This window comes from Rasamsonia emersonii, assembly GCF_000968595.1.
Source record: "Rasamsonia emersonii CBS 393.64 chromosome Unknown ctg1118621762214, whole genome shotgun sequence".
Taxonomy (NCBI): domain Eukaryota; kingdom Fungi; phylum Ascomycota; class Eurotiomycetes; order Eurotiales; family Trichocomaceae; genus Rasamsonia; species Rasamsonia emersonii.
In genome coordinates, this window is record NW_013562605.1 from 15,018 (window position 1) to 29,009 (window position 13,992).

At 49.1% G+C, this 13,992-nt stretch overlaps 4 protein-coding genes across 4 annotated transcripts; 3 read left to right on the top strand and 1 right to left on the bottom strand.

Moving 5' to 3' along the window:
- Positions 1–561: 561 nt before the first annotated feature.
- T310_9814 (uncharacterized protein) lies at positions 562–1,847 on the top strand (the record flags this gene model as incomplete). Its single annotated transcript, XM_013467705.1, has 2 exons — positions 562–1,061; positions 1,130–1,847. The coding sequence occupies 2 exons, from the start codon at positions 562–564 to the stop codon at positions 1,845–1,847; spliced, it is 1,218 nt and encodes a 405-aa protein (XP_013323159.1).
- Positions 1,848–4,305: 2,458 nt separating this feature from the next.
- On the top strand, positions 4,306–5,189 carry T310_9815 (Salicylate hydroxylase; the record flags this gene model as incomplete). Its single annotated transcript, XM_013467706.1, has 5 exons — positions 4,306–4,341; positions 4,446–4,578; positions 4,662–4,843; positions 4,909–5,046; positions 5,106–5,189. The coding sequence occupies 5 exons, from the start codon at positions 4,306–4,308 to the stop codon at positions 5,187–5,189; spliced, it is 573 nt and encodes a 190-aa protein (XP_013323160.1).
- A 954-nt stretch (positions 5,190–6,143) lies between these two features.
- On the bottom strand, positions 6,144–6,653 carry T310_9816 (uncharacterized protein; the record flags this gene model as incomplete). The annotated part of the gene is made up of 1 exon (XM_013467707.1): positions 6,144–6,653. One exon carries the CDS (start codon positions 6,651–6,653, stop codon positions 6,144–6,146), a length of 510 nt encoding a protein of 169 aa, XP_013323161.1.
- A 4,378-nt stretch (positions 6,654–11,031) lies between these two features.
- On the top strand, positions 11,032–12,591 carry T310_9817 (uncharacterized protein; the record flags this gene model as incomplete). The annotated part of the gene is made up of 3 exons (XM_013467708.1): positions 11,032–11,154; positions 11,225–11,852; positions 11,915–12,591. 3 exons carry the CDS (start codon positions 11,032–11,034, stop codon positions 12,589–12,591), a joined length of 1,428 nt encoding a protein of 475 aa, XP_013323162.1.
- Positions 12,592–13,992: the final 1,401 nt, after the last annotated feature.

A 13,992-nucleotide genomic window follows, 5' to 3' on the forward strand; every position in this document is an offset into this window, starting at 1 on the left:
TGTCCTTACCGCGATAGCTTAGTTGATAATTTATTGCGCCTTGCTATATAATTACTACTATTTGGCATTTTTTTAACCTTTTGACCAGTTGATCATCTGTAGAACTATGTAAAGAACCACAAATGAGTAAAATATATAACGATATTCTGTGAGATTCTGCTACAAATAATTTCACCGCGTAGTCTCAGCAGTTGCGTCACTCGACGTTTGGAATATTCCTATTTTGGTGCAAGGCTCGGCAGACTTACCGGATGGGTCTGCGGGAGCTCCAAGTCAGTGACTGCACTGCGGAGACCGCCTTGCACAGGACATCATACCACTTTGACAGTCTCAGTCCCTCCTCTTCTCTCAGTGACACCGCGACATGAGTCGCTAAATACTGCTACTAATAAGTCTCAGCACATTTGCTGAGAACTGCGCGGATTTGTTTCCCGCGTCAGGTCACGTTTATCTCGCGTCCACCTCGCCAGCGGGCGCGACATCGACAGAAACTGATACTGTCACATCTCATTCTGTCGATATTACCATCCTGCAAGGATCTTCTGAACCATCTCGATCAAAATGTCGTCGCCACCTCCCAGCACGCCTAACGCGATCAACCCCCGGAAACGGCCGTCCATCTCGTCGACCGCGTCTCAGCAAGGCGGCAACAACGCCAAGCGGCCGCGCATGCATCCTCTCCGACAGACGTCCTTCCCCTCGGGTGGCGATGCTGACGGTCGAGCTTACAGTGCCGCCAGCGATGCAGGCAGTGTGACAGGTAGTTATACGGGCAGTCTGGGCGGTGCCAGCGCGGCGACCGGTGAGGGCGTCTTCACGACCGGCAAGAAGAGAGGGCGCAAGAAGAAGGCGGACAAGGACAGGGAAGACGCTTCCAGTACTCGAGAGGGGCTCGATACGCGAGTGGGCCCTGCCGATATTGATGGGAGTTCAGTGAGAGGAGGGGCTGGCGGTGGGGGCGTAGATGACGCGGATGAGGATGAGGATCTGGAGGATGAGGGCGACTTGCTGGGTGGGGAGGATGGGCTTACGGATACGGAGGCCGAGAAGAAGAATCTTGCGTATGTATTTGGTTCGAGATTTGACGATTACAGATGCAGACTCTGACTTATGATTTTCTTTTTCTCAGTATCCTTGTCGACGCCTTCAATCCCATCCAGTCCGCCCGATACGATCTGTTCAAACGGGCCAAGTTGCGGAAGGAGACGCTGCGTCGGATCGTCAACCATGCGCTGTCGCAGTCGGTGCCTGCGAGCGTCGTGACGACGATCAACGGGTTTACCAAGGTCTTTGCGGGCGAGATCATCGAGAAGGCGAGAACGGTACAGCAGGAGTGGGCGGAGGCGTTTGACCAGGCCGCTCGCGCGGAGTTTGAGAGAGAAGAAGCTGAAGCTGAAGCTGCTGCAGCGGCAGCAGCAGCCGCAGCTAGCAGGTCGTCCTCTGAGAATCAAGAGGGAGCAAACGGTGTCAAACACGAGTCGCCTGAAGGAGGTGCCACTCCTGCTGGTGGTGGTACGCCTGCTACTACAGCACCAACGTCGATACCAGCGAACATTCCCGCTGCTCTTTCGCCCGCCCCTGTTCCTCCTGACCACCAATCTCCGTATGCTCCCAGCACATCCAGCGATGCACCACCCACCGTCCGGCCGAAACGGGAGTTCAAACCGCCTCCAAATCCGCATCGGGGCCAACTGCTGCCGTCGCACCTGCGGGAAGCGCTGCGCCGGTATAAGCGGGACGGCGAGGGCGGCGGAGTCGGCATGTCGGGGCTGAGTCTGGCGAACCTAGGGGTGCGAGGCACATTTACGTGGAATGTCGGGATGGGGGGCAGGCGATTATTTAGGTGAGCGGCCTCAGCCTGTTGTCAGGGAGAGACCTCCCTCTTTCTCTCTTTCTCTCTTTCTCTAACTGTCTATTTCTATTTCTATTTCTACTACGGAATGAGGCTGGTGTTCTGTTTTCAAAAGGTCTGGTGACAGGAGATACGATACATATCGGTTTATGTCAAAGTAAAGACAAAGTTTTAATTTAATATCTTGCTTGCCCGTTGTCAGAGATACCATGTACATGTACATACATACATTACAAGAATGGAAATGAAATGGAAATGGGAAATTGAAAATACGTTACGAGGAGGCTATTATTATATTATTACTAAGATCACGACTGACGAGATGTGCGAGACGATGAATGAGACTACTACTATGACCAGTCGAAGCAGCAAATCTGATCAATTAATTAAATTAATCAATTAATTGGTCTATTAGTCAGTCGGACCGATCGAGCGATCAATCGATCTCTCTTTTGAGATGAGATGAGATGAGATTTCTTTCCATGATTTATTTTATTTTCTATGAGTTCCCTATGATAATAATAAACGAATAATTGTTAGGTAAATATATACCACTTACTTGCTGATCTACGTAATTAACTCCAAGTCCTATCTGTAAGTGTTACCTATACTGCAGCTTCTGCAGTACTTAAGCAGCTGTAAGGTCTATATGTAATATTAGCTAATAGCTCTAAATATAGCAGAGGATAGAAGGGGATCGACTGAGTGTTTCTAAGGAGCATTCGCTTGGTGGGCAGTAGTAGTTATATATAGTATAGAGAGAACACCCTTATCTATCCACCCATCTATCTATCTATCTATATGTACATACGCTAGTGCCAGTCTGCTAGCTGTCTCGTCTGATGGTACTATTTTAGAACCTACCTTACATTGGAAGCTCTATTTGTAAGGAAGGCTCAAGACTCAGTATCTTCTTTGCATGTTTGCTTCCTTCCTTGTTTCTTACTACGATCCGTTCAATGGCCTGCAATTTGGGATGTCTTTCTTTTGGTGATTGCGCGTTTCAATGCTAAGTGTTCATTATTTTTTTTCTTTTTTCTTATCATCGACAACAATAATATCCACTAATCCGATGAGATCAATACTAATAACTAGCCTATACCCAGTACCGGGAACATGTGCCGACCGAGTCGTTCCACTTTGCGTCAGAAGAGGCCGCGAAGGTATCATCTGTCTTAACCCTAATCTGAATTAGAATCGCATGCTTATCGTTTCTCAACGGCCAGAATTGTAATTGGTCCGTAATTAGGTCCGTGCATGATGCGCTGCATGCCGGTAGTTTTCTTTTACCGGCTGCAAACGGTGCAATTCCGCCGGTACAGAAATACTCCGTATGGAAGAGTGACGGCCAGAACGATTGATTGCATGTTGCTGCAACTCGCTAGGAAGTACAGCATAATTTTGTCCTGATCACGCAAGAGGTGAGCCAATGGGCGTTTAACATATGTATGTACTGTACAGTACATATATAAGGTATATATATCTTCAGATAAGGTGGATGTGGTCGTAGTGATTGCTCATCCATTATATACATACGAAGACAATAGACAACCACTGCTGCAGCTACGAAACAAACATGTCTCAACAAAAAGACAACAACAACAGCACTATCAACGTCGCCATATCGGCGCCGGACCAGCCGGCTTAGGCGCCGCAATCGAGCTCAACTAGCTACCGTTCGTCGACTGGAAGGTCTACGAACAGGCCACTGCCATCCGCGAGATCGGGGCCGGCATCAGCATCCAGCCCAGCACATGGCGGCTGCTCGAGGTGATGGGCGCGGCCAAGAATTTCCCCTCGAGGGATATCTACCGTCCACGGGATAATTATGCGGTGCAGCATCGGTAGGTTTGCTGGCTGGGCACATGCCATCTGATATGCTGATGATTTCAGGAATGGGAGAACAGGAGAGCTGCTGTATTCACATGGTCAAGAAGGTGCGCATCGACTAAGAAAAGAAAATGAACGGCATAACTTACTGTTGATTTCGTTCAGGCACACCCCTAGATCAACTCCACGCCCGCACCCAGCGGTCCAAACTGCAGCAGGTGCTTCTCAAGGAAGTCGACCAGTCCAATGTGTTTGTCGCCCATCGACTGGTGCGCGTCAGCCGGACGGCATCGAAGCGATTAACCGTTCACTTCCAAAACGGGTACTCGGATGAAGTTGACCTGGTCGTTGGCGCTGATGGAGTTCGATCGGTGGCATCATACTCTCAAACTTAGCAAAGATTATAACATTATAACAGACCGCTAACTGTACATCAGGTCGTCCGCAATTTCGCCTTCCCAGACCACCGCATCAGCTACACAGGCAAGACCGCCTACCGGGTCGTCGTCCGCGAGGAGGATATCGCACCTCTGAACATCCCCGACGCAGTCACCTTCTGACATGGCCCATCCTCGTGGCTCTATACGTGTGCCCTTGGGGACGGCAAATACGAGATCACCAGCATGGCGCGCGAGTCTGATCGCGAAGACGCGGAAAAAGTGAGCTGGGGGCAGGATGCGACGGTGGAGCAGCACGCGAGGCACTTTACGGTAGACACGCTGACCCTTTGGCTGGCTTTTTTCCTAATAATTTTTTCTTTTAGGAATTTGCCCCCCTCGTCAAAGAAATAGTCACCTTCTCCAAAGACATCAAGCAATACGCTCTCTTTGCCGGTCCGAGACTGCACCAGATCACAGCATTTGGATCGGTGGCGCTTGTCGGGGATGCTTCGCATCGTGAGTATTAAATTCAAGCACGATAACTACTTACTGATGCTGGTTACATATTCAGCCCTCTCTGGAGCGTTTGGTAAGGATAGTTATTATTCACGTGGAAAAACACAGACTGAAGGTGGTTATTGCAGGCGCCGGTGCCGGCTTCGCCCTCGAAGACGTCTACGTCCTAGGACAGGCATTGAAATGGGCCCATGAAAATGGATTAGATATCGCCGCTGCGCTGGATCTGGTTGATCGAGTCCGGTCGCCGCATTACAAGAAGTTGGTGAGTTTGCCTCCATTTCAATCACAATATTATTCATTTATGTATAAAGTTCTGGTGAAAGACAGTACGACATCCTCGACGAATTCGCCGCCACAGACGCCTATATCAGATCGCACAGCCCTCCGCTTTCGTTCGATGAGGCAGTGGCCATCCTTGCGAGGGAGACGTGGAGTAAACGACATCATTGGATTTATAATTATGATGTAAGACAGCACCATAGCTCATTCTTGATATAAACTAGACTAACTATCTTGAGTTATAGATCCAGCAAGTCTGGGAGGATGCTGTCGCGGCGGAGAAGCGTCTGCGTTCGCCAGCTGGGTCTGAAAAAAGATCGAAGCTGTAGACCACGCCAGACCATACCTCTATATACGTGGGTACTAGGTAACAAGAGTTTCTTAGAGTTCATTTAAGGTAGACTGTCGTATGAAAAGGTGAAACAGATCTATACTACAGCATGTATCTGTTAGTACAATGTACATACCTACCATGTGTAGGTAGAGCAACATCCTTTTATCACAATCGATGCATGTGATACAGAAGCGACAGCTGACACCCTCACGCATTCGATACGCAAGGACTGGTTCATCACTTGGGGGATCACTGCATTCGCAGATGAACTTTTCAGTTGCCATTCTGGACTGACGATAATCTGGAGAGATGATGGATTTCTGAGGACCTCGATGTGAGAAATATCGAGAAATATCGTGGATGCGGGATGGAGTTTGGATGGTTGGATACGCGAAGTTGCTTGACTTGCTTCGACGATGTCAGGCTGTGATCGATGGCAGGAGAATCAGATCAGATCATGAACGGAATCAATGGTATATGTAATGTACTTTGACAAAGAGGAAGAATAGAAAGGAGAAGGAAATTACCTAGGAATGGATTTATATGGCGTGTCCAGTGATGTATGACTCTTCCATCGACTCATTCTTATGACAGCAAATTCCGCGCATTTGGTGAATTTTGAGTCCATTGCTCAGAGAAGAAAGGGGATCTCAAACTGAATGGGAATAAAAGAGCAAGTCAAAAAAGGCCCATTTTCTCTAAAGAAAAGAGAGGCAGAGGACGGAATAGCATCTATATGCACCTGTACTGCGCTGGTTGGATATGGACGCCTTATCACGTCAGAGAAGATAGTTAGAAATCAAAGAAGTCTATTATCCAAGCATGTATATATGTACTGAATAAATACGGGTAAATATATTACTCACACATGATGATCAGAAGAATCAAGAGACCAAGACTCTTATACCACAAATAGATATATATGTACCCTTCAATTTACTGAGCAGACTCAACGATTCTCGGCGAGTAACGAGTCCATATAGGCCATAAGCTCCTCGAGGGTCGTCGCATTGTCAGGGTCTAGATATTTGTTGTCGACACTCAGTCGAAAACCTTCCGGGGTCGTCTGCGACGCCCGTGCCGGTCCTGGATCTGGAGAATCGGGCTGCGGCACCTCGTTCCAACGGGCTTCGAACCCGAATAGAAGTCTCCGCAGCACCAGCTGAGTATTCAGGATAGCCTTCTTTTCCATCTCCTCCCGCAACTGTTCATCGCTCTCACTCTCCAAGCGCTCAAACTCGGCATCTGTCTCATTTTTGATGATTTTCAAATCTTTCCATATTTCCCGGTTGTCACATTGCATGCATGGAAAGTGGAATTTGATCTCGTTTCCCCTTTGTGTATGGTCATGGTACCGATGCGATGGTGGAAATGGACAATCGGGACCTAGGTCGTGTCCGCAGGAGAATTTGCGCGAGGTTTTCCCGTAGTTGTCTCTGTTTGTAATATTCACAGGCATGTCTGTGGCAGGACTTGATAAATATATCGTTCCTTGCTAGGTATATATTCAGGTGAAGGTTAGAATACAAGATGATATCTGTAGTTAGCTGTGTATGAAAAGAGAAGGCAGTCAGAAGCAGGGAGATTTTATACCATGGGGTTGACATGTCATAGCCCAGTCATAATGCTGTTGAACGCATAATACCGCTGGGTTTGACTCCAGTGTCGGAGAAATGAAGATGACTCTTTCTGAATGACTCCGTTGGAGGGTGATACCCGACTAACAACTAATGAGTGAAGATGGCGGTGGGTGTTGATGAATAAAGCACCCAGAGATATCGCCTGTTAAAGAGTCACGAACTAGTCGACTATCACCCTCCAACAAAGGCACTCAGAGGGAGGAATCCGTCGATCTTATCTCTTGTCATTGTTCGCCGACTTCTCATCCCGTCACGTAGTCGGATGTATTCATCATTTGCAAGGAGATAGTCGGTCGTCATGTTGCAACCAACAGCACAAAGGTGTAACACTCCTCGTATGCAGGATCATCAGTCTAGCACTGACGAACTTCGTCACATGCTCCTGCAAGGTCGTGACACGGAGGCTTGCCATTATAAAGTCCATCTTGAAAAGAACTGGAAACTGGCGTCAGTCCTGTCCATTGTGTAATTATACCATTCGAGTACTCAGCCAGTCTCTCTTTCACCAGATGCACAATCGTTGCGACAGAGAGGTATGTAGAGCAGATTCGCAATCAGCTCAAGTCTGAAAGTGGCTTTTACGGCGGGAAACATAGGTGTGTTTCGTTGAGACAAAAGAAGTATTCAGATTGTCAGATACGAAGATCATTGTTGCAGAAGTTGTTTGAGGTCTGGCAAAGAACAAGGTTGCACAAGGTTATCGTCGTGCAACGTGGACTGCCATCGTCACATGATTACGTGCGATTCTCCTACCTACACAGGTAAGAAGGCTCATATCAACTTCAAAATCTCCTTATATAGGCTTGTCAATCAATAATGGAAACTTCTCCCGGTTCCAGTGCAGGATCTCACTCGATTCAAGCACATCCTTTTCTTCTATTTCGAAGACTTTTCTTTCAAGATATGTCTCATAAAGAGCAGCGGTTTCCTTGCATGAATCAGAACAAATCTGCAGAATATTGCACCTGCATTGCAAATAATAGCCGGTTATATTAGGCAGCTCAAAAAGAAAAGATAAAAGAAAAAGCAAATAAAGAAATCGTCTTATTCGTCATCGGCGACAATATTAGGCATCTAAGCATTTTGAAGGCAACCGGCATATCTGCATGCTCCCGTCAGGCAACTCCAGCCATGTTGTGATTAACAGGGGAAAGTACCAATCGGACTATGAACTGGATATCCAAACTAATGGATTCGGCACTCCGAATAAAGGGAACAAGTGACGATGACGAAAAAAGAAAAAAAAAGAAATCGGATCAGGCTGTAAGGACTCCTCCATACCGTATTCGCTGAAACCGTATCTATCCATGTCCCTGTTTGAATGACATGTCTTTTGTTTTCTGCAGACAAGTTACGCAGTTCTCTTTGGCCAGTCTGCTTTTACTGGGATATGCCTTCTTCAGTCTCCCATATAATTAAGTAGAGTGCCAACTAAGCACTAAGAGAAAAGGGAGACAGCACCTTTTCAGCAGATCAACACTTATACAGGCACCAAGGCATGAGGTATTGAGAACTGAAAATGTCAAACTATAGATCATACTTCTCCTTTCTCTGTGCTGTGCGAATCCCAAAGAAAGAGTCAACCTGATTAACGACAAACATCACCACCGCAAGGTACCAGGTAGACATACCCCGTACTCCGTACTTAGTGCTGATATTATTTTTATTTCCAGATAGAGAAAGGAGAGAGACCTTCTCCGATCCGGCATTTAATACTCCTGTAGAATTAACTTGCGGGGGGTATAATACTGGTTCAATCGAATGGCTCTATGGATCTCCCCTATTTATTATCATACCCCTATGCATGTAATATTAATCCGTATGATCTGATCTGATCTGGTATGATATGGCTTGAGTTGAGATGCACGAAATAGAACTAATAATATAATAACTATATGATATAAATAGAGCTGCTTTTCGCAGAGGAGAAGAAAAGGGTGTTAAAAAACGAGCATGGAGCACTCCCTACTAAAAATAAAGACAGATAGACAGACATCTGAAATATTTCCGTTCCGAATACTCAATATTATTGCACTTCGCATACTCCGTACGGAGTACTCCTTTCCAAGGCGCACTATTTACAACCCAAAGAGAAGTACGGAGTAGTAACTTCCATAGTCCCATTATTATTGACAGTTAGATATACAATTAAAATTTAGAATTCCCCAATTCTTGGAAAAAGCCAAGACTACTAACGTACAGAGGAAATACGGAGTAGACAAATGGGAAAAGGGCACGTGACAAATGCCAAGGCGTCGGACCGAATCTAATCATTTACTAGGAAAAATCTAAACATTTGGTAGGCAAGTTAAGGGGTTACAATTTACGGAGTAGAGTAAGTAGAAACTGCGGTACAGGCTGCCCAGACAATAGTTATGTTTCGACTTTAAAGGGGTGATTGTTGCATCGCATATGAGTACCCCGTACGGAGTGTACAGTACTCTCTCTGCTGAAATCTCAATACTGAAATGTTGATGTTGGCCTTCTCAGCTATGCCTGGGCTGAGTTTACGCCTAGTTATCTTAACGAAGTGCATGCAATATGTGAATGATTACCATATAGATAATCTTACTCGCTAAGATAAATGCGCCGCCCAAGTCCAAAATCTGCCTGGACTGGCATCTGGACTCCTGAACCTGGGGCATCTCATTACTCCCGTATTGTAGCAGGGTGAGACTTGTGGGGATGGTGTCCCTTTTATCTTGGCAGCACGGGGTGAAGCCGACAAGGCCATCATTGCCGCCACCTTCGCTCGCTTGCACATTCTGCCCAGCAGGACGGTGTACAGAGTATCATCACGCGAAGGCAGCAAGGCTTCAGCAACCTTCCCAGCCTTATTGGGCTGGCAAGACTCAACAGGCTGTTGGGACCGTAACATTGGACGCATGTATGGTCTGTGGATCCGGACCGTGTGCTGGAGAGATTCCAAGCATCTGGACAACTGCCGCAGCCGTCATGACCAATGATAATCGCATTGTCAGCATCCAAAAGCACCCGACTCTCCGTGGTTTCCGGACGGCCAGGGCCAAGCAGTGCGATTGGGCGGAATGGCCGTCTGCCAATGTCACGAGGTTGGCCGTGGACATGCATCGTCTTGGCGGAGCGGGATGGTCTGAAACCAGCGGCAGAGACTCCGTAACTCTGGGCACTTCCACGCTGGCGGAGACGTGCCGGGTTTCCGTATTTCTTGGCTCCTCCCAGACGGCCACGGGCAGGTGACGGTTGGAGCACTATTGCAATCCGTCTTCATGGGGTGACCGTGTCTGTTTGTTGGAACGAAAGCAGAGAAAGATTGGCAGACTCGCCCGGATGCGGGCGTCCGCACCAGCTGCAATGTGCGTCCCGGATGCGTGAGACACCTCCAACGTTGCAATTTATCAACGCATCCTTGTTTGTATGCTGGACCATACGGTGTACAGCGAGGACTCGGGATTGGGCAGATCTGATTCGAGTCGCGGGAAGATAATCGAGATCACGGTGTCTGCAGTGCAGATGCCAAGGCCCGCTGGTGGAGGCAGTGGAGCGGAGCACGCGACGCTTTCAGGGTCCTGCGATGGCGGAAGACAGTTGCTGGGAGCTGAGACGCGGTTCGTGAGAGTTGTGCAGAAATCATCTATCTTCCCCTTGAACGGACAGCAGGCACTGTCAAGGCAGGCTGGTACGGAGTAGTGGTGGAAGAGGAGAGAGACAGCCGACGTCTCAGGCGCTAGGCGAGACAGCCGGACTAGACCGAGCCGGGGAGAGGGGCGTTTGTGCAGCGTTATGCGGTCATGGATCATGATGGATCAGGAATGGCGATCGCTGGCTCGCGGGCCGTGACTGGCGCAGCGCCCAGTAGGGGATGGCGCAATCGGCTGCTAAGCAGTTCCTGGCGGCTTGGCTGCCGCTGTCCACGCAAGCGCTCCCTAGTTCCTGGCCACCGGCAGCGCGCCTCCATGCCTGCTTTAACCCGCCGCCTGTCCTTGCCGGGGGCGTTTTTGTGCCAGTCCCAGCGCTGCAGCCTCCACGGCCTCTCCCACCACCACGCATACCATTCCTCTCGACGCTTTCTGCTTCCCCGTCTTCACTTCTAGTCGTTCTTTACCCCCAGCCGTCTGTCTTTTCTGTGCTGTCCGATCCAACTATCTGATTATCTGAGCCATCTGATATGATTCTGTTGACCAGACCGTCCCTCCTTTTGGTGCTCGTCCCATAATTATGTCCTACAATCCTTCCTACCTCTACTCCCGCTTGCGGGACACCATCCCAGCTGCTCTGCCGTGGAGTGGCGGGGACCCCTCCGTCAAAGGCGATCCCAAAAAGACGGTCAAATGGATCGATGTATGCCTGCGTCGCGTGCTTTCTGCCCGTTTCCTCATGCAAGAGCTGATCTTCTTATCGCATCTGATAGGGTCTCCGTGGGATCGCGTCGTTCTTGGTCGTCCTCACCCATCTGGCACGAGCCTGGGACTATGATCTCTTTTCGCCGCGAGACGGCCCCGATATTCCTCCCCGACTCCTCCAGTACCCCGTCTTGCGCATTCCATGGCAGGGTCGTATTGGAGTCACCATCTTCGCCTTCCTCACCGGTTATGTCTGCGCTCTCAAACCCTTGAAGCTGTCGAGAGCCGGCAACACCAGTTCCGCCTTCACCACCATCGCCAAGAGTGCCTTTCGCCGTCCGCCGCGTCTGATCTTCCCCGCGACCATTGCGTTGCTCATCTCCTGGACCATCGCCCAGTTTGGAGGCTTCACGGTCGCTAACCGCTCCGACTGCTGGTGGTGCCGTTATGCCGCCCCCGATCTGGAGGACTCGCTGTACAAGGAAGTCATCCGGCTATTCCAGAACTTCCTGAGCACGTGGACCACCGGCTACATGGCGTACGATGATCACCAGTGGGCCTTGCTGCCGTTGCTGCAAGGATCGATGTTGATCTATATCCTGCTCTTTGCCACCATGTTTTGCCGATACCGATGGCGTCTCCTGATCTGCATTGGCATGATCCTGTATTATCATCAAGACGCCGCTAAGGACACCGGTAGGACTTTTTTTTTCTCTATTGCTCACGTGCCTGGCTCTGACAAGGAACGCTTTTCCTAGAAACCTTCCAGATGCAGTGCGTTTATGGAATGCTTCTCAGCGACCTGTCCTATGAGATCTCCTTCAAGGAATTCCTCGAGAAGTATCGCTGGCCTCGACGGTTCGTCGCTCTGTGTCTGGTCACGGCTGGTCTCTTCATCGCATCCTATCCCGGCGAGCACCCGGAATGGTCCTCGTGGTCGAACTACATGTATGAGATGTCTCAGTATCTTTTCCCTCCGGAGGTCAACATTGGGAAACGCTATACAGCTCTTGGCGTGGATATGATCATCTTTGCCATCTACATCTCGCCCACGACGAAGGAGTTCCTCTCGAATCGGTTACTGCTCTGGCTCGGGAAGCAGAGCTTTGCGGTCTACCTGGTCCACGGGACCTTGTTGCGCGTGCCTCTCGTGTGGATGCTCTACGGGATTTCCGGGGAGCCGTGGGAGGAGACGGTGGACGAGAACGGCAACGTGATCCCGCCGGCCTGGCTCCCGCTGCGTCCCCCGTGGGTGGTCGCCATCAGTATCCCTTGCTGGCTCATTCTCGTGTACATCTGCGCGTCGCTGTGGACCAACTACGTCGATCCGTTCTGCGCCCGGATGACGCAGAAGCTGGAGAACCTCATGTTTGAGGAGGACGAGAAGAGTCCCGAATCGATTCCGATGACCACACGGCCGATGCCAATGACGTGAACACTTTGCCTGTTGCTGCTCCTTTTTTCCATTCTTCTTTTTTATCTCGCTAGACATATATACTTGCTTTAATCCGGGATACCTTTTCTAGATATATTGCATCTGTCGCGGGCGGATCTTGCTATATACAACTATCATGACGCTGATTTTTTTGTCACTGTTACGGGGGTGCACTTTGGAAGTGATCTTCAATTACTGGAGTTGGTTCTACGGATTCGGGTCTCCAGCATCTCGTTCATCGCACTCGTTTGTTTCTTTTTGCCATCTATTGTGCCATCATGCTCGACATATCGTTGTTGGATCTGATTTGATCTTGCTGAAAAAGAATTCTTGTTTTGGGTGCTGGGACTATACTGTACTGTACATATTGCCGCAGTCAACCAATGGACATACGATTTGCTTACTTGAACGTTGCATCTGCGACCTAGGTGCTGTCATAGTAGTATCTCTGGAAGCGTCTAGCCCACTGGCGGTGTCTGGGGTTGCAGGGTCTGGCCTGGTCTGCGTGGCAGCGTGGTTGGCCCTGCATGTGCCTGGCACGTGCGTGGGGGATTGGTCTTAGCTTCAGCCTCCCGCACAACTCGACAAGCAACATGCCATGCAGAGAGATGCAAAAGCGATCAAAAAATCGAAAAGATGGGGGCCAACGACTTTTCCTTGACAGGGACTGTGGCGCATGGAGATGACGACGACAGGCCACGCGTCCTGGTCAAGCTTTTTTTGTCTTTCTTGTCTTTTTTCTTGGATGATGATCGGGGGCGATGGGCTCCATTGAGTGATATATTGCCTGTTTGGGAAGGAAACTGCCCTTTCTACGGTGTAGTCTGCATGATGGATGGAAGAGGAATGAATTAGGCAATTCATTGATTCTATGGCGAAATCGACGATCATTGCTATTAGTACCGTACTCTGTACAGTCCGCTGTTTCAGTCCGTCCTAGACTCGTCATTATTCTTATTGTTATTATTACGATTGTTATCAGGGATTGATTATTGCTCCGTACGGAGTAATTCTGTCGGCGATTCATTCGGTGTGTGTCTGTGTGTCGGGTGTGTCGCATGACGGCTGTTTCTGCCGAATCTTCTTCCACCAATCATATTTAATCAGACAGAGTTCAGCAGCGAGGGGCGAATAATGATTTTCTTACTGACGGGCTTACTGACGGGGAGATAAGACGGCGCGGCGGTGCTACAGCCTACTGGAAACCTTAGAATTAGATTACCGCGGCTCTCGACGGAATGCTACGGCTACAGATATCTTCCAAGGTTGTTACTAAACGGTTTGGGCAACTCAGTCAATCTCGACTAAACCTACTCCGCACGGTACGTAGTGGACGGGCAAATTTGCTCGGAGTCGTTGGGCAATTTCTTTAGGTAATGTTTGTTGCAGAGACGGAGTATT